Here is a 25933-nt window from a genome sequence, read left to right on the forward strand (position 1 = left end):
AGTAGAAGCACAAACTCAGAAGGCCAGCACCAGCAGAAATAACAGCAACAGTGATCTGCAAAGACAGAATGCCAGTCAGAGCTTTCACTATTTTAGAATGTGATGATCAAATGAATTTGAAACTTTCTGGAAATTTCGACAAGATGCTTTTGATTTCCTTACCCTTGTAATTCAGTGTGTCATTTAGAAATGTCTGTAGTTTCAGTCTGCCTTCTTGGAGAAGACTATTGTGAGACTGAGAGTACTCTTAGAGTTTAGCACCTTGCTGGAAAAAGTTGGTTTTTGAGACTGCTCTCTTTAATGTTGATGAGTAAACCAGAAGCTGGGATCACTTATGAAATCTGAAAGTCTTTTGTACGTCACTTCCTGACACAGTGACCCTATTTCAAGAAACAAAGACTAACTTTGTTCTCTGGCAATGAATAGAAGAACAAATGAGGAATTCAAGCCATTTTAGGAAATGGCTACGTTGGGAAAACTGTCAGAAAGAAATGGACATCTAAACTTCTAACCTGAATGGTTTTAATATTTTTCCATGACTTCCAAACAACATTAGTATGCATCTGATCTGGCAGACCCTTTCTGTGATGACCTATGAGGAGAAACCAGGCAGGGATTTACAAGGTGATAAAAAGGGTTTTAGATTTCATGTTAGTGGTGTCTGCGTGCACGCATAACTGTGTAACAATAGTGCAGGTGCACTGGCCCAGCCTTCTCACATTCCTCCGTCAGACAGGATCTGTGTGTGCTGAGAAGTGATCTTTGAAGTGATGGACTGCAGCTGCTATGTGTAGGATCAGCTGAACCTGAGCCAGGGACTGCGGGGGGAGGTTGACTTTGTTGTTGGTAACAGTCCAGCTAGCTGAAAAGAAGAAAGGGCTCGAGCGTTGTCCAGTGATGATTCTTGCCCTGGTCCATCTCAATCTTGAACATCTTCTTCTAGTTTTTTTTGAAAGAGACATTTATACATCTTCATGTCAAGTGAAGATATTTTACATTTAATTGTCCTACATTTAAGAGTATAAAAACATAGATTTTGGCTTGTTTCATATTTCTGTTACGAAGGAAGCTATCTAAAAATTATTTCTTCCCAGTGAAACTGATTTGGAAGAAGTATATGTAAAAGGAAATGCTGTCTTCATAAAACAGGAATTCATAGAAAAACATTAATTGTTTTAAAAAAGGTCCTGATAGCAGTAACTTTGTCATTTTTGGACATTTTTTCTAATCCTGCCTCTTGGAGCAGGGTAGCTGGATATGAAGCTTCTCATGAATAAAGTGGCATCTTTATTGACTATGGAGATATAAAATTAGGATAAATAAAGCCCTTTCTCCTTTGTAGTGGAGAAGGTGACATCTGATACGCCTTGAGACCCGTTTCCTGAATAAGAAGCTAGAAAGTATGAGTAAAAATATTTCAGTGGGGCCTATCTCCAAATATTTTCCCATTACCTGTGGTCCTCCTTCCAAAATGTCAAGGTGTTTAACACTTCATTTTGCTTTGCCTGGAGGTCAAGAGTAAAGAAGTTTCTCCATAGACTCTGCAAGGAAAGATGAACTACGCATTGTTGGCATGCCCAGTTGAGCCTAAATCCTTCCATAACTCCACTCTTCATCCTTGTGAGAAGCCTGTCCAAACTGTAACATAAAGGTATTCCCATGCACTCCCTTTCTTACCCGTTGGCTGGCCTTGCAGAGAGAAGGTGTTTCCCATGATGATTTTGAATATTCAGAACCACCAAGGGGGACACAGCTGGGTACAGAGCATCCCTTTTTACCCCAGGAGCCTCTTTCCTTCCCTGGCTCTTTATTATACCCCTTCTGCTTCCTTTACCCTCAGGAAGCCAGATGTTTTTAAAGAAGAAGGGACACAGAGCTTCCAGAACACTGCGGAGACAGGCCTACCAGATTGGTGAGCACTGTTTTTAAAACACTTGGGACGTTGAGGCACATGCATGCTCACAGGCAGGCTCGACTAGGTGTCTGTCAGTGCAGAGCTTGGAGCACGAATTCTGCCAATGGTTGCCATACAGAAGCAAATGGTGTTTTATTCTGTCCGTTAAATATCACTGCCTTGTCATTTAAGTTCTTATGCACCAGTGCACTGTAGGCATACATGACTCCACAACGTTGATAAAATTAAAATTCTGTTAATACTAAGAATGATTACATTACTTGTCAATAGCAGCAAACATCTCTATCCATCAGGGCTTTTCCCTTTTAAAAATAGGGCAAATTGGGAAGAAACCTGCTTGAAGGTAATAGCAGAGTACAACTCTAGGGCAGTCACTGTGATGACTCTTCAGCCATACCTGCATACTTGCTTTTCCATTACCACGCTGATCATCTCTAAAGCAGGCTATCTGGAATGTTCATGAAATCTCTTAACTATCCACTACACTTTTTTTCCAAAATACACGTATGATTATATACTAGGTCTTATTTAGGCAGATGGCTTAATAATGGAGATTAATTTACAGAACTTACCTACTATCACAGACAGGCCAAAGGGGCAGGAGTTATAACAGAGGGAGAGTAAACCATCTGCCACTTTCTCCATTAACAAACAGAAAAATTAGTTTCTATAGTTTGATTCTTGTAGGAGTTAAAAACGGGCAGAAAAGTAATGAAAAACCTATTGAAGGCTAGTAACTGAAAACTTCAGTCGTTGTGAGGATCCTCACGGAGGTTAATGGGCCTATTTTTGTAACAAAGGTTGGAGGGAGAATTGAGTTATAGCTTAACATTTGCTTTGCATACTTGACAAGTTTCTGTACTCATTACTGAATCAATCTGCCATATCCTTAGCCTTCAGAAGACTAGTTCTTGTTTAGCAATTGGTTGTTCATGCTGAAGCCAGATTGTCATAAATCTAGGTTTTCCTCATTAAATTGGCTGAAGAGATCAACCCACTAGAATCTTACACTATACTCTACACATCCCAAAAAACTTAACTGCAATTAATTTACAAGAACCTGCCGTCTTTAAAACGTTTTAGGTTAATGCGAACATGATACAGACTGTCTGCTGTATCAGAAATTGCTTAGAAGCTGGAATCTACCAGCAGGGGTTCAACTTGGAATACCTCATACAAGTCCGTTCACATATCATTGCTAACAGACTAAATCTAGAGGAGACATTAAATGAGCTTTTGGGCTCTTCTAAGCAGTGCTAGGGCAAACATCAACAAAAAAAACAGCCCTTAGAGTAAGGGGGCATTTTGCTACCCAAAGCATAAGCAATAACAAAATGCTTCTGCTTCCAGAGCAGGAGAAAACACAGTGGGCATTTTCTTACACTAAAAACATGTTTGTGATTGAAGGAACATAGTCCAGTGTTGTAGAGACAAATGAAGTTCGAGTTGCTTCCATAGACTAACAGCTGTCAAAAAATTGACATGCTGGTCTCAAAACAGGGTAAGTTTCTCTTTCTGTTCCTTCTCTTCGCTCATTTCTAAAAATCCGTGGTTTACTCTTCATGGAGAATTTATATTATGTTTTAGTAAACAAAAATTGATGTCATATTTCATTCAACATTTTCTAAAAAATAACTGTTTTAAGACATAGCTGATGACAGGGAATTTTAAAAGGCTTTTTTATATCGTCTCTGACCTGTTGGCTTCCAAGTCATTTGTCTTCTGGAGACAGGCATTTTTGCAAGTGACTAAGTTATGATTCTGTAAAAGGTGGAGCTTTACAGAGAAAACCTTCATTTTGAGGCATTGCCTTTAGGGACTGCATTTCTACCTGCCATAGAGACATTCATACTGTAGTTCAACAGCAGTTACACCAGTTTACAAGGGGATAAATTTACTTAAAATTCACTTAAAATTTCTTTAAAATTTCCTCTTACTTAAAATTGAAGCTAAAGCAAGATGAAAAGGTAAGAAATTCTGTGATAACAATGCCATGTCACCATGTGTCAGATTTTGTAATACTATTTGCTTTACATAAGCAACTGGCATTAATTACATCAGTAATAATATTTTATTTTCAGTTAGGTCAGTATTTCATCAGTGCTCTGAAAGAAGTAATTGCAGAACCATGTTTACCCTTCAGACTCACCAAGGCACTGTCATTTTACTGATGAGCAATGTCTTTGGCATTGATTATTGTATTGTGTGGTGTAATCTTAAGGCATATTATTTCAACCCAGCTGAATATTTTCCACTCCAAAAGTGAAAACTTTTCAACGAATCCATATAGATTCACTTCCTTCATAAGAAGGAAGATAAAATAGAAGCAATTTTCTTTACCCATCCATCTTCTTGGAAAAACTAATGGATTTCTGGTAAGTATTGGGATAAGGTTCATTGTCCTCAGCCAGTAAAATAGCGAGGAATAATTTATTAATGGAAACCGGCTGTTCTCAGGCTTCTTCATACATTCAGTGGACACACATTAGCCTGGATTTAGAGTGGATAAAGTGGTTAGTACAATGAAGCACCTGAAGACAACTGTTATCAAAGCTTTGGTCCTATTCTTCCAGCATTGATGAAAAAAATCACTACAATTCACAAGCAAATTCTTGCAGATGAATGTACACAAGCAGCAGACAAGAATGTGATACAGGACCCAACCATCAACAACGTAATGCCTTCATTGTAGGAATGTGCTCTGTAGTACATAAGCACCTGGATTTACAACGTGGGACCTTTTCTGGCTGCAATTCCTGCGCCATCTCTTCTGGCCTCTCTGATCTTTTGTCATTATAGAATCACTAAGGTTGGAAAGGACCTTCAAGATCATCAAGTCCAACCATTAATCCAGCGCCACCGTGTCCCCTCAACCATGTCCTGAAGCGCCACATCCACACGTTTTTTGAACATTTCCAGAGATGGTGACTCCACCACCTCCCTGGGCAGCCTGTTCCAATGCCTGACCACTCTCTCGGTGAAGAAATTCTTCCTAATATCCAATCTAAACCTCCCCTGGCATAACTTGAGGCCATTTCTTCTCGTCCTATCACTAGTTACTTGGGAGAAGAGACCAACACCCACCTCGCCACAACCCCCTTTCAGGTAGTTGTAGAGAGCGATAAGGTCTCCCTTCAGCCTCCTCTTCTCCAGATTGAACAACCCCAGTTCTCTCAGCCGCTCCTCATAAGACTTGTGCTCCAGACCCCTCACTGGCTTCGTTGCCCTTCTCTGGACACACTCAAGCACCTCAACATCCTTCTTGTTCTGAGGGGCCCAAAACTGAACACAGGATTCAAGATGCGGCCTCACCAGTGCCGAGTACAGGGGCACAATCACTTCCCTACTCCTGCTGGCCACATTATTTCTGATACAGGCCAGGATGCTGCTGGCCTTCTTGGCCACCTGGGCACACTGCCGGCTCATATTCAACCGGCTGTAAACCAGCACCCCCAGGTCGCTTTCCACCGGGCAGCTCTCCAGCCACTCCTCCCCAAGCCTGTAGCGTTGCATGGGGTTGTTGTGACCCAAGTGCAGGACTCTGCACTTGGCCTTATTAAACCTCATACAGTTGACCTCTGCCCATTGATCCAGCCTGTCCAGATCCCTCTGCAGAGCCCTCCTACCCTCCAGCAGATCAACACTCCCACCCAGCTTGGTGTCATCTGCAAACTCACTGAGGGAGCACTCGGTCCCCTCATCCAGATCATCTATAAAGATATTCAATAAGACCAGCCCCAGAACCGAGCCCTGGGGAACACCCCTTGTGACCGGCCACCAGCCAGATTTAACGCCATTCATCACAACTCTCTGGGCTTGGCCATCCAGCCAGTTCTTTACCCAGCGAAGAGTAAACCCATCTAAGCCATGAGCCACCAGTTTCTCCAGGAGAATGCTGTGGGAGACGCTGTCGAAGGCTTTACTAAAGTCAAGGTAGACAACATCCACAGCCTTTCCCTCATCCACTAGGGGGGTCACTTGGTCATAGAAGGAAATCAGGTTGGTCAAGCAGGACCTGCCTTTCATGAAACCATGCTGGCAGAGCCTGATCCCTTGGTTGTCCTGAACATGCCTTGTGAGCACCCTCAAGATGAACCACTCCATGATCTTCACCGGTATGGAGGTCAGGCTGACAGGCCTATAGTTCCCAGGATCCTCCTTCCAGCCTTTCTTGTAGACGGGCGTCACATTGGCAAGCCACCAGTCTTCTGGGACCTCCCCTTTTAACCACGACTGCTGATAAATGATGGAGAGTGGCTTGGCAAGCTCCTCTGCCAGCTCTCTCAGTACTGTCGGGTGGATCCCATCAGGTCCCATAGACTTATGGGTGTCCAGGTGGCTTAACATGTCCTTAACTGCTTCCTGCTGGATTATGGGCGGGTTATTGTGCTCTCCATCCCCATCTTCCAGCTCAGGGGGCTGAATACCCTGCGGATACCTGGACTGGCTATTAAAGACTGAGGCAAAGAAGGCATTAAGTACCTCAGCCTTGTCCTCGTCCTTGGAGACAATGTTCCCCGCCATATCCAGTAGGGGATGGAGATTCTCCTTGCCTCTCTTTTTGTTGTTAATATATTTGTAGAAACATTTTTTATTATCCTTTACAACTGTGGCCAGACTGAGCTCTAGCTGGGCTTTTGCCTTTCTAATTTTGTCCCTGTTTGACCTAACAAGATCCTTGTACTCTTCGTGAGTTGCCTGGCATATATATGAGTGGGAGTCTTCTGCAGTTCATGAAAACAGTGGAGTAAAATATGTTATCATCCAGATACAGAGAAAAAGTTGAAGGCATTAGGCAGATCTCATGGTAACTTCAGCAAAAGTGTTGAAGACCTCTAATCAAAGTCTCTTTGAGTTCATAAATGTAACATGAAAAAGAATGCTCTGCAAAATAGCATTCTTATTTGCAGCAGCATCAAAGGAGCAGCAAAAAGTAACAAAGACAGATTCTTTTATGTTGCTGTCAGATAAACAAAACTTACATAGTCATGTTGAACAAGCCAAAAGCTACTGTAATTACTCCAGCTTTCCTCACAAGATGGCCTATATTCCTAGGGAAAACATACTGCATCTGTTCAAAGTGATCCAGGGAAATACCACAGAAGGTAGAAGGAAGAAACATTATGAGAACATGATGAAATACACTGGAGAATTTTGAAACAAATACAGTTTCAGAAGAGTGCCCATATGTTCCTACATACATCATCAAAATCAGATCATCTTCTGCTTTAGAAAACCATGCTAGTCAAAACACAGAATTCCTATTACACTCAAATATTCACTCATTGAATTGCATTCATTGAAATACATTCAACGAATTATATTCAATATTACATTCCACAGAAGTTGGGTTTTAGTTGGCTAAACCTAATATGGCATCTGTTCACTATTCTGCATCCTGCAAATTACTGATATGCAAAATACTCCTCTTGGCCATGAGGTGAGAAGTCAGTGACAGACTTTGTCTTTATGCCTAGCTGCATTCATCTATTTGTTTTGAAATCTGTCACCTCAACTGAATGAGCACAAGAAGAAAAATGAGAGTTAATCATAAAGGATCAAATCCATATCCCATCTTTCCTCAAACAGAAATGTCATTGAGCTTGATGAGATCTCTGTCTGAGTACAATAAGTACAGTCTCTTGGTTTTTTGATCAAAGTTTTACTTCGGTAAATTCTTTGTTGTTTTGGAGATGTTTCTTCTTTTTTTTCTGATGTAGAACTAGAAGCTTGATCGGGATCTTTGCATACAAGGCAAATTTCTAGCAGTTCCTTGTACCTTAGTAAAATCTTTTCTTCTTCTAGGAAATCTGCTTAGCAGAAATGAGACCTCGTAAGATGCAAAACTAGCACAAACCACTCTTCCCAGTCTGTGTGGGCATGGACAGAATGCGCTAAACTCAGGGTACCTACAGATGACACGTAGCCTTTTGAAGTTTACAGTCATCTGCTTTGGTTTAGAGGAGCAGCTGGTCTACTTTGGTCTTTAGTGTGACTGGTGTAGGATCGCTGCTAGCACTTTAGTTTTCACTATGTGTCCAAGAATTTGTAGCTCCTCTGAATCTGTGAGGAATCGTGTCCGAAGGGGTAATTATTTCAGCATATAACTGAAATACTTGAGATGTTTTCAAATAAAGTAAAACAGTAGGCAGAAGGTATGTAACAGAAAGGTTACCCCACTCGTCTTTTGTACTCACAATTGACACTTCTGCATGCATCAGGTGCATTATAGTGCATGCGTATCTTTCTGCCTCTGTGTCCAACATATCTGTAAAGCACACAGGTTTAAGGTGCTAGCTGTGATGGTTTGCATGCACAAATTTTGCAAGTACAGGTTTGCAGAAGACCTGGGTTTATAAAAGCCTGGGCTGATGCGTGGAAGACTACAACAATCGCAAGTGTTTCTGTTAGTTGCCCAGAAGTAATAGCTGTGTATGGCAATGAACAGCAAGGACTGGACATGACTGTCAGGTAGTGAGGTTAATTTGAATGAACGAGACTACCGCGGCAAAGAATTTGGTGGAAATGGTGCTGGAAATTAGTAATGAACTATGGGCTTTGTACTGCAACAGTGGCTTGATAAGTCAGTCCTAACTAAATGTTCCAGTTCCATTTTACAAGGATCACTCATTTTACTGCAGAGTGGTAGGTGATGGAGATCATCATTTGTTGTTATCTGTTTTATAAATTAAATTATAAAACTGAGCATTTTAATTGCATGTATCAAACTGCTGGTGTTAAGGGTTGTATCACAGAAAAGGCTGGCAGATTTATAATTAGTGACAGTGAAACACAACAATAGGATCAATAGAAGTGAATTAACAGATGTTGATTTCTATTTGAAAGAGAAAATTACACTGTAATTTAGGGTACTTCAAAATGGCACTTAAAACACAGAGAATTCTTTGGTCTTGACTGTACTGTAGCTATTTCTTTTGAGAGAGAGAAAGGAAAAAATCTTCTACATGGCTGATGTCTATTTTAATGAGGCTTGCATCATTTTCTTGTTCAAGCTCTTAAGCTCTTGCATATCTTTTCAGTTCAAAGGCAGCTCAGTAATCAAGTGCTGCATAACAGCTTTTCACGAACTAGCTTTGATGACAAGAATTTGTCATGAATCCAGAAGGTGTTCCTGTTCTTGTATACTGCCATCGTGCAAGCCCTCTCTTCAAATTAGTGAAATCAAGTGGCATGTCAAGTGCAGTGTCATGCAACTGCTTACTGGATTCTACGCATGCTGCTGCTGCCATACAACAGATACCCTCCAACTAGTTTCCAGGTCGTATTGCTCATTCTGTTCCATAAAACTGAATAAAGAGGGACAGGAAATTGAGGTAGTAAAGTAGATACTCTGTTTATCAGACTGGCAAAATTAGCAGAGAATATAAAGATGTACTTGAAAGTACACAGACTCCTTATGCAAAGCATTATGTCTGCAGCTTCAAAAATGTATGTACAATACACATAATAATTTGTGCAGACATTTGTGCTGTAGATGGGGATTTTTACTGTTGAGAGAAAGTTCTGATTTGTGCTTACTTACCTATACAAATAGTTTTGTAAACTGTATGTAGTCCTTACAGAACAAATTATCTTAGTTGTATTTACAGAAGATGCTGGGATGTCATCTTCAACATACAGAATATAATTTTTTAAATCAATTGCAGCATGTTAGAAAAGCACACTCCCTTGTGCCCAGTGTCACTCTGACTTGACAATCACCGATGAAATGGAATAGTTTTGCCATCTAGAAATGAGACTTCCCATCAAAATCTACTTTACATTGATTAAGGTATTCACCATTATATCTGAACACCTGTTACAGTTCTGTCCAGGAAGGAAAAAAATCCAAGAATAGCACTTTCACAAGACATTTTAAAGGATTTATCATAGTAAATTAGACCATTAGTCTAGCTAATCCAGTATCCTGGCCCTAGCAATGGCCAGGGCTTCAGAATATAGCTTCTGATTTGTACCTGCTCAGACAGTGAGTGTTATTTCTCAGCTTCATGGCGATTTGTCACAGGCCTTTTAGAACAATCCTGTCCTGTTATGCTCAGATGCCAAAGCTATTTTGTCTATTCTTTCAGAAGTTAATAGTCTTCAAGTATTTATTCCCTTTCCATGTCAATCCAAAGGAGAAGCTGCTCATTATTACACAACAAATGAAACAAGAAGTAGTATCTTGTTATCTCAGTTGTCAAATATGTGTTAATATGCAATTTGTATGATAACTCTCTGCACTAAATCCACTAAAGGCAAGGAGAATGTTTGCTAGAGTGCTGATTGAAGATTGCAGCTGGTGACTCCTGTAAGGAGTGTTTTGTGTTAATTGCAGAGTCATGGAACTACCAGCCTCAAGTAGGATAGAAAGTTAGACAGACCTGAGTGACAAAAAGAAATGTGCCAAATACAGCAAAAAGAGAGAAACCTTCAGCAAATGCAAGGGAGGGAATTCTGTAAATGTCTCCTTTCTTCGCAATAAAAACCAAGCTAGCATAATCATGCAGTTTATTGAAATAAAATTTCTATCACATCTTTCATCTTGGAAGAATTCAATGCATTTTACAACTATCTAAAGATGATATGCAGTGCTATTGGTTGGACAAAGTTCTAGTGGTAGAATTTTTAAATGTCTTACATTATACAGATGGTAAAGAAAGAGATATATTATACAGGTCATTCTACTGGAAATGCTAAAAAAAAAACCAAGTCCAGTAATCTTCAACTTTGTACGTGACATGTAATAAAAAAAAACCTGTATGGTGAACTACTCCAGTGGTAAGCTACCCTCATAAACAAAGGTGTGAATTGAGTCCTCACCTGATTTCAGTTTGGGCTTTTTTGGGGTTTGTTTTTTTCTACTTTGTTAAGTGATTTTACATATATACACACATATACATATTCTGTATGTAGGAGCACTTCCATTCTATTTAACTTTAACAACAGTTAAATATAGACTCGTTTGCTTTTTACTGTTCCTTCCATTCTTCTCAAACCACAACCAAAAGCAAGCACATTTCGTAATCTAGAATCAGGATGTCCCCAGACAGGTGGTCTCGCTACCTATGAATAACTTTTAAATAATGAAGCAAGATAAAATGAAGCAGCCTGGAGCAAACTCCAGATAAGGTCCTCAGCTGCATCGCAACCTAACGAGAAAGATATACTGAAAGCAGTCTTAGCCTAATAATAGTGGCATGAGCGTCTGACTGTCGTGGAGCTTCAGGCAGGCCTATATCGTAATGAATACGTATCCCTTGCTGCATTCCAGTCTGCACCCTCATTGGCAAGCATTAAACAATACTTAGATCTTGAGAGACGTTTCCTATTACAAACTCTATAATAATCTTAAGCAATGTCTTCTTCCATACAGATTACTACTTAGACAATCAATATGAAATAACTGGTTCTGAAGAACACACTGACAGTAGCCAACAACAGACTTGCTTCTTTCCTCTTGCCATCAACAACTAGTGAAGACTTGTGCTGGTCTTTCGATAAAATGATACTGAGGTTTCAGAAGGGGCAGCTGAGAAAAAGTCTCCGTTGCCTAAAGAACAAAGGAGATGGTTTTGCTTGAGTTCGTATGTTTTATATTTTCTCCCAAAGAAAACAGAGTTCAGCCATTCATTATAGGCTATTTAGAGTATCCAAAATACCCAGTACCCTAAACAAAAGTCATGGAGGCATGCCACAGTACCTGCAGCCACTGTTACCTTAAAAAAAATGGTAGCATATAATTTTATCTGATTGATTACAGCCTACACTGTTGGCACCAGCAGTCTGCCCTTCTTTCTGCTGTAGTTTGTTGCCTATCTCTTACAAAGCAAAATGACCCTAAAGAGTGGGTGTCACCCAACACAGATTGAAAAACTATGCAGGATAACCACACTGTGATGCCAAAGAAGATGCTGCATCAGTCACTGGATGTGGTGGAGAAAGGGTCTTAAGTCTTTCTGCTGTAAGGCATAACCAGGGTAGAGGACACTTGAGTGCTCTCTGGTGAGGAGATGAGGAATGTGCAGGGTTGCATGCACTTGAGATATCTACTCATTGAGGGACCACAGTCTTTATTGTGTCACAGAAATTGCAGTGCGCAGAGCACCCTGTAATGCTAACTGCTGCTTATATTTCACTAAACCATGGGCAAAGACAGGATGCTCAGAGGAAAGGATTTTTCCTTCTGAGACCTTTTGAAACACACAGTTTCTGTTAGTCTCTGAAAGGTCAACCAGGACTTGCATAGTTTCTAGTTTCCTGTTTCCAGTTCGAACCCCAAAATAACTACAGTGATTCTGTCTTTTAGTGCAATATAGCCAAAGCTCCTGAAGGAAAGCCCACATACCATTTGCAGCCTGCAAAGCCTTGGTAACCCATAATTGCATTTTGTAATTGTAGTGTGGCATTTAACTGAGGTGCTGTATTCCAGGTAAAGTCCTTTATATAGGATATATATAAATAGCACTATTGCCCGTTCATTCAGTTGCATTCTAAGAAGCAACAGCCTCCCATGAAAAACCTTCAGGATCATTAAAGTAAAAACATCCCATTGAAGGAACTTTACATACAGTCGTAGCAATCAGTCAGCTTCTGGTCAGTTCACAAATGTTAAATGCAAAGCATGCATTTAATATGTTGGAAATTCTTTTGGATTCCTTTGGTCTTACGTAAGTTATATTACTACATTTCTCCACTGCATGCCTTGAAGCTCTGTATTAGCATCCGTACTGCTGTTAGATAGCTAATGCCTGTTTCAAAGTTTCCAGTTTAGATCTAAAAAAAAAAAAAAAAAAAGAGTTAAGATACCAAAACTGAAATATACTCAGCTTCTGTCCTTCACCTTTGCAGTTATACTCTTTGTATGGAGGAACACTACAGCTCCCCTTACACTGTTTCTCATGAAGGTAAATAGACACTTGAACAGGATGGATTGTGGTTTTTCAAGATGATGTACAGCTGGCTTTGCTGCAGAGCCCTCTAATGGAGAAGATAAACACAGGATTTACTCCCACTTTTCACTGATGGAAGTTTGAAGTGGAGCCTTACCCCCATTTTTGCACACATCAGATAAGCTAGACAGGTAGTACTGCAGCCTGCTTGGTGGCCAGTAATATTCATGTGTCAGGTTCCTTTACATAGCCCTGTCAGTTCATCTAAATCATAATTTGTATTGCTGCCTACAGTGCAAATTACATACTTTTAGACACTTGTATTTGTGTTCTTCAGTCCCAGCCTACAGTATCCCACTGTTCCTGTTGCAAAGCTCTTAGACAGAAGGGTGCCAAACAGTGTGGTGTTCACTTAATGAGATTGCAGTTCTTGACTTGAATAGTGTGGAGTCTTAAGAAGGAAAAGATATTATCCTAGAGCTGTATCCATTTCTTAAAATGTGTGTGTGTATCTACATCTGTATGTGTGCACACAGACACTTACACAACTCGTAGTACTTCCATGCCACTAATCTGCTTGCCTGTTCTTTTCTATAGCCCAGATGATTTACTGAATGCACTGAATGAGGGTATCAGCCGTGCTGATGTGATCATTACATCAGGAGGTGTATCTATGGGGGAAAAGGTAAGCTAAATTTAAGTATGACTTGCTACAATATATATAAGAATTTCAAGCCAGAGTCTGTCATCAGAGCTTCTACCTTTGTATTAATGTTTATTAAAAAGGGATCTTACTATTTTGGGAACATTAAGTGTGAATTAATTAAGAAAATAGTCTTCAATGCTGTCATCATTCCCTTTGTTCTTATTACTGTACTATAGTAGACATAGTACAACAGGGAAGATTTTAATTCTTGATTTGAGTGATTTTGCAAATATATTTTTATTTAAGGAACGATTTATGTAGCTACGATGAGGAAGGTGCTTGGTTAACAGCACATGAAGGCAACAGACTTCTTTCTATTCTTAGAGCAGGTAAAATGTAGATAGAATAAAGCGACTTTGAAAGTACTTCAAAAAGCAACCTGAGTATATAAATAGCTCTTTCTTACTCAGCAGATCTGTTTCCTGAATATGCCAAAGCTCTATCTGTTACAAAAATAGTTTTATCACATTTTGCACCTGATAGTCCTACAGAGGCAATACATACGAGACAGCGAGCTGATATATTTGCCTTTTGAATCATTAACAGAATTGTTGATTGAGTTCCTGTTGGTAATCCCTGTGCCAAAACCATCAAAGAAAATAGGGATACACAGATGCTGGTGGGGCGTAGATGAACCTGCAGGACATTTATTAATCATGACTTATGCGAAGGAAAACTCAGATTACTTTTTGATCCCAGGCTGAATCTGTGAGTTTGGCAGGTAAAAGAAACATCTCTCCTTTTATAACTAACAGATACTAAAGACAGTCATTAGGAGCTGGCAAACATGAGTGCTGTTTTTGTCACTTTTCTGAGTAGAAATCATACTGTTGGATACATCATGAAAACGAATAACTAGTTAAACCAGTGCCAATTACTTTCAATCCCATTATTGTTCCCAGTATTCCTAGGAAAAAAATCAAGGACAAATGCTGGTCTTTACATTGTGAACGTGGCGACATAGTGCAGATAGAGGAGCACTAGGAAGTGACTGGACTGCTGAAGGGTCTTACAGGCATTTATGCCTTCTGACTAATTTCTCCCCAGTCTGAATTTCAGTCAACAGCATAAAACCAGTAGGCTCTATATTCCACTGATGGTTAGTCCTCTGATCCTGAGCTTTCAACAGTTTTAATGAAATAACTGTGAACATCCAAAAAGTAAATAGAAAGTAAAAACGGGGTTAATGCAGTCAATAATTGAGAATTCACGCCCGGCTGAAAAACAGTTGCTGCTTTCCAAATATTTGAACACACACCAAAAAAAAAACAAAAAAAAAAAAAGAAAACTGCAAGGGAGCTTCAGATTTACTGCTTCCAAAGTCTCTCTTCACAGATGACTCTTACGTCCTGTGTCTTTAATCTCACTAAACACAACAGACAGGATACTACATCTTTGAGCACAGCAATTTTCAATGCAGACTAAACAAGTAATTCATTTTAATAACTGGATCGATTGTGTTTATGCAAAATCATTTAACTTGAACACACAAGCCACCCACAGTTTTTCCTTTCTAAGGACTGTTAAACCTGACCACTGTGAATCAGACCATGTCCCAAAGAAATTACAATAATTACAGTATCCTGGAAAACTATGATTTCTACAGTACAGTATTGATTTCAAAAGTACTAGGAGATCTCTAACTCTACTGCTAGATAGCTTCCATGGCAAAAGTTAAAGAACTTGATGATTTTAAGTCTTAACTTTGAACCATAAAGGCTTTTTTCCATCTTTGACATAGAGAATGTTTCAGTAGTAGGTATTTGTGGGGTCCTCTAAGATTCTGATGCTGCAGCTGATTTTTAAGTAAATATATTACTATTTCCTCATGGAGTCAGGTTTGGCACCTAAAATGAGTCTGTTCTTCACCTCTTCTTTTTGCAAATACTTTCTTTCAAATACTGGAAATTCCCCACTGGACTGTAGCACTTTCAAGATATGAAAAGTCTTTCATCTTCACTTGATGTTAATTAATTGGTCTGAATGCTTAGGTGATGTAAGCCACTTTGATGTTACTTAATCGATTTTCTTTTTTGAATTTAAACAGGACTATCTTAAACAGGTGCTGGATATTGATCTTCACGCACAGATTCACTTTGGCAGAGTTTTTATGAAACCAGGGTAAGAAATTATTCTACTTAGACAGCATAGATGAAGGCTGTATGGGGCAAAATATTCTATATTAAGTGCTTCAGTAGATTACAGTTTTCCAAATATAATCTAAACCACATGGTAGATATGTATGGGAAAAGAAGCAAAATCAGTCCTGTTCAGATTAGTCATCATCTTTATGGGTGAAATTAACTGGAACAAAGAGATTTCTTTTTATAACTAACTCATATTTCTTTTATAACTGTTGCAGATCAGGTTTGGGTGTTGGGGGGAAACCAGCATGGTATAAACATGACCACAGTCTTTGCTGTGATCACAGAGCTCAGATAGTGACATTGTCATGAAATAACGGGGAAACGTAAGGACATTTAATTGCTGGTTTGCTTAACCATCATCTCATTTCACTTCAAAATTTGCATAAGTCATATTCATCCAAACAAGCAATTTCTTGAGAGAGGTGGAGTGACAGCTAATTTACAAAATTTTATCTAATTGGTATATTGAGCACAGTAATTTTAAAGTAAACACGATCCTTTATGTGTTTAGTTTGCCTCGGAAAACTGTTTCAGCATTGCTTTCCTGTGCTGTAGCACTGCTAATTAATGAGCCTGGAAGTGTGCTTTGTAGAGCAAATGAAAACTGCATGTATTGAAAATAGAGAGTTCCCTTTCACAGTAGAGCAGCAATAGGGTGCCTGCAGCGCTGCCCCACTAGCCACGCAGTGCAGTTTGTTTGCAGGTTAGCTTGGCACGGTCCGGTCACACAAGGCCAAGGGCAGCCTTGAGGAGTGATTCCCTCCAGCCCCGAACTGTTGCCAGGCAGCCGAACAGAAAGTGGGCGTTTGCTGTGAAAACAAATACTTGTACTGTCTCTGCGGACAATCCAGTAAAGAACTGCCTGTGGGTTTGGTGCTCCTGCTGCTGCTACCACCACCTTCCTGCCACAAAAGGAACAAGTGAGCTGAAAGTTTCTGCCTGTGCTGGATGGAGCCCAGGCGTGGAAATTGCTCACTGCTTCTGTCATACTGCTACACCCGATGTGGGGGAGTCCCAAAAGTGGGATCTGCACTCCAACCTCTGCTGCTGACAAGAATGGATAACCTGATTTAGAGAATTCAGAATATTAAATTCTGGTTCTGGCTTATCTGAAAGTGAACATAATTCTTTCTTCTGGTGATCCCTTTGTAGACTTGTAGCAATACACTTTTAATAGCTAGCCAGCAAAGCTTTAAGAAATGTTATTTTCCCCAAACGTCCATTTTCATTTTATGCCATAAGAAAAATATTTCTTACTGCTACCAAAACATTTGGTCAGCTAATCTTAATTAGAAAGTAAGCACTTTCATTTTTATTGGCTGTAGTGCAATAGCAAATACTGTGTCTTAGTTTTTATTAATTCTGTCTTAAAAGGCCTTAGATATGAATTGTGATTACTGTATTGGGAAAAATTCCCGTGAATAAGTTCCAAGAGCAAAGCCAGCATTTGCTTTGTATGCCTGTATTTTGATGTGCTACATGACTGGAGAGTGGTGCCCGGGATTTAGCATTCCTCCACTTGATCTGAAAGTTGCTGAGTTAGTGTAAGGTTGTCAAGCAGCACTGCCAGAAGAAAGTACTGGAAGACTTTGCCAATGATGGTGTTGAAATCTCATATGAGAATTCCAAGTTTCCAGTAAATATGAATTAGCAATTAGATTTTTTGTACCTCAGTTTGTACACTGGTTGTAAGATTTGGAGGCATACAGTTCCCATTATGTTAGAGACATTTCAAAACAGAAACTTCAAACACCGACTTCCCCTGGTAAAGTAGGGTATTGATTACTCCTAGCAGATGCAAAACGAGGTAGTAATGTTCAAAGTGTGGCAAATCTCCACAGATGCTGCTGGTCAGCAACTATCATCTGCTGACCAGGTGATAGTTGTTAAGTCAAGTTGAAGCCAAGGAATTCAGCCTAATTATTGCTCCTATAAAGTATCATTTCTAATGTTTAAAAGGATTGTATTAACATAGGTATATAGAAAACTTTTTTTAATGGATGAGTCCCTTTTCTTTGCCAGCCACATTCTTGAGCCATCACCTTACTGACCTATTTGTATAACTGTGATAGCCCTGATAACAAGTCACTAAAGATCACTCAGGAGGAGCTCTGAAAGGCAGAGCGCACTCTTTACTGATAGACCCAGGTCTTACCTGACTCCAACTCTGCCTGTGTATCTGAATTCGTTCATCTGCAGAGTAGCTAGCATGTGCTGCTCTGAAATACTGCTCAGTTGTCACTACTGCTGTAGACAATGGAGTAGGGGAAATTGGAGTCAATAATGTTACAAAATATTTGGAGCGCCTTATATGAAAAACAAATACAGCTCTGTAACTGCGTAGTTTCAGTATTACTTCTTTGTTAATTGGCTTCTAGCATGAAGGCAGGATTTAGAATTTTCATTACTAGTTCATCTGCTCTTAGAGGTTTCCTCACCAGGAGCAAAACTGTCTACTTAAAACTTCAGAGCTGAATACCAATAAAAAATAATTGCTCTGTCATCACAAAGAGAGGATTATACCCCCAGTATGGAGTAAGCAGCAGGTGCTAATGACCTGCTGAGAGAGAGATCCTGTTTTGTTTTCTTTTCCGAATGTTTTGAATAACAACCTAATAATGTTCAGTGCAGATATTAAATAGCTTTCCTTTTCCTTAGCCTGCCGACAACTTTTGCAACTCTGGATATTGATGGCGTAAGAAAAATAATCTTTGCACTCCCAGGTAAGATGTTTGTTGGCTTACTTTTGTTGCTGTGCATGGACGACACACATGAAGCAGAATAGCGAGGCTTCACAGCACCGATGTCTGGTGTTGGCATCCCTGAGGAAGGTACCTGTAAGGTTTTCCCAGAAATTTCCAGAGGAGATGGTCTTACACAGATATACTAAGAAGTTTTTTCTTGCTCCAGTTCTCAGAATTTGCCAGGGTACAGGCCTTACTATTTCTTGCATCCAGCAATTCCCTTGGGTTTTGTAAGTGGTACTATACAGGGGTGGCTTTTTCCTACAGCTCCTTCCACCTTCACAGTAAATATTTTGTGCATGTAAGTCAGTACATGTGCTCCGAAGTATTGAAAATGGAAACAAAAACGGACCGAGTGCCATGGAACATGTCGCAGAATATTGTTTTTTATCTTGATTGTACAGTGGAACCAAAAGAGGGCAGCATCGCTTCATCACCTGCATCGCCTTGGAAAATCACCGTTCAGAATAAGAAATGTTCAAAATAATCATTTCCTTAGGGATCTGGCTACAAATCTCTATCTTCCTAAATCAGGAGGAATTTATTTTATTCTTACTGCTCTGGCTTTGCATGGATTTCTGACTACGCAAGGAATCCTGTTCTTGATGTCCTGCACCTGGGTCAGGGCAACCCCCGGTACCAGTACAGGCTGGGGGATGAAGGGATTGAGAACAGCCCTGCCAAGAAGGACTTGGGGGTGCTGGTGGATGAAAAGCTGGACATGAGCCGGCAATGTGTGCTCGTGGCACAGAAGGCCAACCCTATCCTGGGCTGTATCAAAAGCAGCGTGGCCAGCAGGTCGAGGGAGATGATTCTGCCCCTCTACTCGGCTCTGGTGAGACACCACCTGGAGTCCTGTGTCCAGCTCTGGAGCCCTCAGCACAGGAAAGACATGGACCTGTTGGAGCAGGTCCAGAGGAGGGCCACCAAAATGATCATAGTGATGGAACACCTCTCCTATGAGCAAAGGCTGAGAGAGTTGGGGTTGTTCAGCCTGGAGAAGAGAAGGCTCCAGGGAGAACTTATTGCAGCCTTCCAGTACTTGAAGAGGGCCCTAGAGGAAAGATGGGGACAGACTTTTTAGGAGGGCCTGTAGCGATAGGACAGGGGGTAATGGTTTTAAACTAGAAGAGGATAGATTTCGACTAAAGAAGAAGTTTTTCGCCATGAGGGAGGTGAAACACTGGCACAGGTTGCCCAGAGAAGTGATAACTGCTCCATCCCTGGAAACATTCCGGGTCAGGTTGGACAGGGCTCGGAGCAACATGATCTAGTTGGTGATGTCCCTGCTTATTGCAGGGGAGTTGGACTAGATGACCTTTAAATGTCCCTTCCAACCCAAACTATTCTGTGATAAGCTGGTGGTTTTCACATGTATCTCTAGTCCTTTTTCTCTCTCTGGTTTTAGTTGCTGCAGTACATTTTCTTCCAGGGGAGAGATCAGTGGAGCATCTGTCTGATCATAGTATTTAGTTTAGAACTGTCATCTAGGGAAGTCCAGATGTGTAAGACAAGTGGTGTTTGACAGATGCTGGTCATAAACCTCTCTTGTGAGTCAACAGAAAATGTATAAATCAGTAGAATTCTGCTCAGAATTTGTACTAAGGCATTTTGCCACTCTGTTAGGGAATTGAAAGTTATTTTTCCATAGGTCTTGGAAACCTTAATCAAGAATCAAGAGCCCTGTCAGCTAGGACTTATATGTGTGCACAATAAACCCTGCCCTGGCCCCAGACAAATCCAGGCATAAGACAAAATGCAACCAAAGGACAGAGGCAGATGGTGGGGCCTGAGGAACATGGGGCTGTTCTGGTCAGAGCAGCATTTCAGCACACCATCAGCCAGAGAGAGTAGCTTTCAACAGGTGTACTTGCCACATGCCACTCCAGTCTTAAATGAAACATTTCCTGTACATAGCATGAAAAGCTCTTTAGAGTGCAGTTGCTATAAAAACATGAGATCACTTCCAGCATTTCATAGAGTAAATCAAGAGAGAGTCACCACCAACTGTTCTTTGTCCTACAGGCAACCCTGTGTCAGCTGTTGTCACCTGCAATCTCTTTGTTGTTCCCGCACTGAGGAAAATGCAGGGTATCCTGGATCCTCGGCCCACCATCATCAAAGCCAGGGTAAGAAGCTTGTCCTTTATTTAAAAATTCTCTCAAGAAGTTGAAGTACAGCTTTTTGGGCTCTGAAATGCTGTCTTGTTTGTGGAACCAGAGTCCGACACTAATTCTGGCGAGGTAAAGGAAGTTCACAAAAAACAGAGGTGCATTCTCAATCTATGTTAATGGTAATATTCAGTCCGATAATTTCTAAGAATTAGATGGCTATCTAATGGAGCAACATATACAGATGCAGAGGCAGCCATTTGCCAATCAGGCAGGAAGAACACTTTCCTGTTTTTTTTTTTTTAAAAAAGTTTGTTTTAACTTGTGGTAAAAAGTGCAGAATAATCTGGGAACTTTGAGGAGCAAAGTCCCTCCCACCGTAAGAGAAGATCAGGTTTGAGACCACCTGAGGAACCTGAACATGCACAAGTCTATGGGACCTGACAAGATGCATCCCAGAGTCCTGAGGGAACTGGATGATGTAGTTGCCAAGCCACTCTCCATGATATTTGAAAAGTCGTGGAAGTCAAGTGAAGTCCCTGAAGACTGGAAAACGGGAAACATTGCACCCATTTTTAGAAAAGATAGCAAGGAGGGCCCTGGGAACTACCGACCTGTCAGCCTCACCTCTGTGCCTGGGAAGATCCTAGAACAGCTCCTCCTAGAAGCTATGGCTAAGGCATATGGAGGACAGGGAGGTGATTTGACACAGACAGCATGGCTTCACCAAGAGCAAGTCCTGCCTGACCAACCTAGTGGCGTTCTGTGATGGACTGACTACATCAGCAGACAAGGGAAGAGCTACCAGTGTCATCTAGCTGGACTTCTGTAAGGCCTTTGACACAATCTCTCACAACATCCTTCTCTCTAAATTGGAGAGATGTGGATTTGATGGGTGGACTGTTGGGTGGATGAGGAATTGATTGGATGGTCGCACCCAGAGGGTAGGGGTCAATGGCTCAATGTCCAGATGGAGATCGGTGACGAGTGGTGTCCCTCAGGGGTCTGTGTTGGGACGAGTACTCTTGGGGTCAAGGGCACCCTCAGCAAGTTTGTCAACGACACCAAGCGGAATGGTGCAGTTAACACCCTGCCTGAGGGATGGGATGCCATCCAGAGGGACCTGGACAAGATCGAGGAATGGGCCCATGTGAACTTCATGAGGTTCAACAAGGCCAAGAGCAGGGTCCTGTGCCTGGGTAAGGGCAACTCCCGGCATCAGTACAGGCTGGGGGATGAAGGGATTGAGAACAGCCCTGCCAAGAAGGACTTGGGGGTGCTGGTGGATGAAAAGCTGGACATGAGCCGGCAATGTGTGCTCGTGGCACAGAAGGCCAACCCTATCCTGGGCTGTATCAAAAGCAGCGTGGCCAGCAGGTCGAGGGAGATGATTCTGCCCCTCTACTCGGCTCTGGTGAGACACCACCTGGAGTCCTGTGTCCAGCTCTGGAGCCCTCAGCACAGGAAAGACATGGACCTGTTGGAGCAGGTCCAGAGGAGGGCCACCAAAATGATCATAGTGATGGAACACCTCTCCTATGAGCAAAGGCTGAGAGAGTTGGGGTTGTTCAGCCTGGAGAAGAGAAGGCTCCAGGGAGAACTTATTGCAGCCTTCCAGTACTTGAAGAGGGCCCTAGAGGAAAGATGGGGACAGACTTTTTAGGAGGCCCTGTAGCGATAGGACAGGGGGTAATGGTTTTAAACTAGAAGAGGATAGATTTAGACGAGATAGAAGGAAGAAATTTTTCACCATGAGGCTGGTGAAATGCTGGCACAGGTTGCCCAGAGAAGTGGTAGATGCCCCATCCCTGGAAACATTCCAGGTCAGGTTGAACGGGGCTCTGAGCAACCTGATCTAGTTGAAGATATCGCTGCTAATTGCAGGGGGGTTGGACTAGATGACCGTTAAAGGTCCCTTCCAACCCAAACCGTTCTATGATTCTGTGAATTCCTAAAGAGTTGGATAGTTTTGTATTAGCAATAGAAAATACAAACTTTAAAGCCTTTCTGTTCTTGAGTTATTTATTCAAGTAACCCATATGACCCCCACCTTAAGCAATATAAATCCCTTAAACTATTCGTGTCACTCTTATAAGAAGTCATGGATATTGTAACTCTGCTTAATATAGATTTACAGCATGTTATTGTAATGTACTATTCTTCTATTTTTGATTCAAATAAAGTACTAAGGAACACAGTACCTTTTACAGTTTTCCTAGTGTTCTTGGCTATGCCCTTTTCTCTTACCACTTATCCTGTCTCTCTTTCACACTTCCTCAGGCATCCAGATTTTCCTTTATCTCACAGCTAAGATATTCTAAAAGAGAGAGTAATTTGTAGTGACTCTCACTTTTGCATGAATTTTCCAATATGTCCCATTAAATTCCATTGTGAGCCATCCCCTGTGTCTTTTCAGTTCAAAGATTGGCCATTTCTCTTTTGTCAGAGATAGCAGGATTTCGAATGTGAATAGATATTTTATCTTTATGCAGAGATCCAGAGACCAGAAACAATAAAGCTTTTTTTCCAGAGAAATGCTATCTTCAAAATCCCAGTAAATCCCAGCTCTGGAATATTCCACTTAATGCATGTAGACTCCATCATACACTTCGATATTATCATGTCATAGTTGTATTTTCCTTAAATACTGCATTTATTTCCTTACATACAGCTTTTGATCTTGCACTAGACACCATGTGATCCCAAAATGCAAGTTTTTAAAAAGACTGTTTTTAAGGAAAAACAATTGAGCAGATGATTCCGTTATCTTGGACAGTGCAATCTGAATGCATGACATTTTCTTTTTTCTTTGCTTCTTCTATAGTTATCATGTGATGTAAAATTGGACCCCCGCCCAGAATATCATCGGTGCATACTGACTTGGCATCACCAAGAACCACTACCTTGGGCACAGAGTACAGGTTAGTGCCCAGTCACACAGACTAACGCACACACGTCCTTGCCTTCCTACATACATGTCTAAAAACAACCAAGCATGCACACGTTTTGTCATATAACCTTCCTTAGGCAGACTGATTTGCTGACATACTTGTGCACATGCATACATGTATGTTAGTACAAAATTCAGTCATGATGACTTACCAACTTAACCATTAAAACTTCCTTTATCTGAATAACCTGCCTTTATACGCACACACACACAAAATAATACCTCTATGCTTGCCTGTGTGCACACATTCCTTTTTATAAACATCCACCCATGCTTACTTGCACTCACAGGCACATTTGCTCACTTTTGCTCTTGTGCACATACCAAACAGACATAAGCTGGGACACAGGTAGGAACAATACAAATAAAAGAAGTGTGATTCTAGCTGAACTGGAAAAGTAGAAGAGATAGCAGAGGCTGTATATGTTCTCTTAAAGCAGACTAAGGCTTTTATTAGTCATGCTTGCCACCTAGGGATACTTCTGGATACTGAGCTGCAGTTGAGGTAAATACTATATTTGAATACTTTTTTAGCTGTATGCTGCTAGAAGACCAACTGCCAGTTTCTCAAGAGATTCAGGTCCTTAAACAACTAGTTGTCTTTGCTACCTGCAAATTGTTCAATACAAAGTACTATGTACAAGTCTCCACAGGAAAAACATTAGCTCAAATGCATCTTACTTTTTACTCAGACAAAGTTCTTACCGTTGACTCCCAAGGTCACACAGCCCCTGACGTATTTCCAGGTATAAGTCGCAGTATTACTTGTATCTGTAACACTGTACTTGGTTTAACTCTGTTTTGTTGTGCAGCACTTCTTTCCTTACGCAAGCAGACTATCTGGAATGATTTCTCTGTCAATCTAGCAGTTTGAAACCCAAGAAACTAAAGGGCATGACTTTTTACCGCATTTTCATTTTTTGTCTATACTACCAATATGACACTGCCTATTTTGAGGACATGGTGTGAAGCTCAGTGTCGCAAAGAAACCCATTCTTTTGAGGTGGCATATGTTATGGATTTACGCAGCCAGCCACCGTAACAGGGTCCGACCCTAGGATCCCACTGAAAAATGTAAAGACCCCTACCCCAGATTACGCCCTCCAACTAAGGACCCGATCCCCAAGTCCAATCAATTCTGGTCAGTGGTCTCTTAATTTCTTACTGGTTTTCTTTGTCACTGGGCTGGCCTTCTTCTGAAGTTACCTCATTCTCTTTGAATTGTTTCCTTTGTCATTATCTTCTTCATTCTGCTCGCATCTGCTGAATTCAGCTAGTTCTGTGTTAGCAGCATTAGTTTTATCAAAAAGCTTATTCTCCATCAGCTCTTGCGGCCAAAGGCTTCAGTACTTTAGCTACTGGTCCCAAGCTACTAATGCTAAACGAGACTATTCAGAGAGAAGAATACAGTTAATCAAACTTATTCTGTAACAGTATATTTCAAACATTTTAGACTGTGCTGTTTTTAGTCTTTTGTACAGTAGGAATTAGGTCTACAAATTGAAAAATTAAGTAATTTTGATAGGTTTAGAAATACCAACAGAAAAGCAATGTACTATGACAAGATACGAGGTACAGATAATGTTGAAGGCTGGATAGGAAAGCAATCAGCAAAGGGAATGAGAGTTTTGAGAGCCAGAGCTATGAGAGGCTGACTGACAGTCTACAGAGTTCTCTGTTTCCATCCACCTTGGAACAGCAGGATCCCAGCTCTGTGAATAAGTTAGTAACAGGAACATCTTCGTAAGAACAGCTCGTTTCCCACGTGGTGCGTTGCAGCATGTGAAGCTAACTGAAAGCTTGACGGAAATTTTTCTCTCTTTCTCCTGTAGGGAATCAGATGAGCAGTCGTCTGATGAGTATGCGCAGTGCCAATGGACTGTTGATGCTACCTCCAAAGACAGAGCAGTATGTGGAGCTTCACAAGGGGGAGGTGGTGGATGTCATGGTCATTGGAAGGCTATGATGTCACCAGCAAGAGCGAAGCTTTGATGCATGTCCACATATCATTGACTGTATCCTGTAATATGCAACGGCACAGCTAGTTTTTCTGATTTGGATAAAAGTTGATCAGTATAGTCAACATCTTGAATTATATTTCAAATGGAATTTAAATAAATACCTTTTAAAAAAAAACTTTAAAACAAATCTTAACAAAGAAATTTATTCTGATTATATCAAAGCAACTTTTTCCTTTCCTTGCAATTGCTTTGTGTGTTCAATGCTAGTTCTAATAGCGGTAGCTTTTAGTAGACAGCAGTAGGTGCCTGCAGAACTTGTGTTTTTTCTCATCTTTAAGATACAACTACTTACGCTCTTAAAACAAGGCTGTCTGCTTATTTATACTAGCGTAGACAACACTTGGATTTCCCTTATTAGTATGCTTCATAACCGCTTCACAGAGAGCTTCTGCTTGTTCTTTATCTTGTATCTCGTGTTGATGTGCGCTGTGCCAAAAGCAGAGTGGC

At 40.8% G+C, this 25933-nt stretch overlaps 1 protein-coding gene across 8 annotated transcripts in view; it reads left to right on the forward strand.

Annotated features, from left to right (window-relative positions):
- GPHN (gephyrin) overlaps nucleotides 1-25431 on the forward strand; it is a gene marked incomplete at both ends in the record, with an annotated part of 312397 nt that extends 286966 nt beyond the window's left edge. For all 8 annotated transcript variants that reach the window (XM_082000102.1, XM_082000108.1, XM_082000105.1 and 5 more), the window contains 6 exons: nucleotides 13405-13492; nucleotides 15561-15634; nucleotides 18319-18383; nucleotides 20430-20533; nucleotides 23340-23436; nucleotides 25298-25431. In XM_082000102.1, the coding sequence (XP_081856228.1) occupies nucleotides 13405-13492; nucleotides 15561-15634; nucleotides 18319-18383; nucleotides 20430-20533; nucleotides 23340-23436; nucleotides 25298-25431 (562 nt within the window). The remainder of the gene's footprint in view (nucleotides 1-13404; nucleotides 13493-15560; nucleotides 15635-18318; nucleotides 18384-20429; nucleotides 20534-23339; nucleotides 23437-25297) is intronic.
- Between the last annotated feature and the right edge of the window lie 502 nt (nucleotides 25432-25933).

Source organism: Phaethon aethereus, assembly GCF_964289735.1.
Source record: "Phaethon aethereus genome assembly, chromosome: 5".
Classification (NCBI taxonomy): Eukaryota; Metazoa; Chordata; class Aves; order Phaethontiformes; family Phaethontidae; genus Phaethon; species Phaethon aethereus.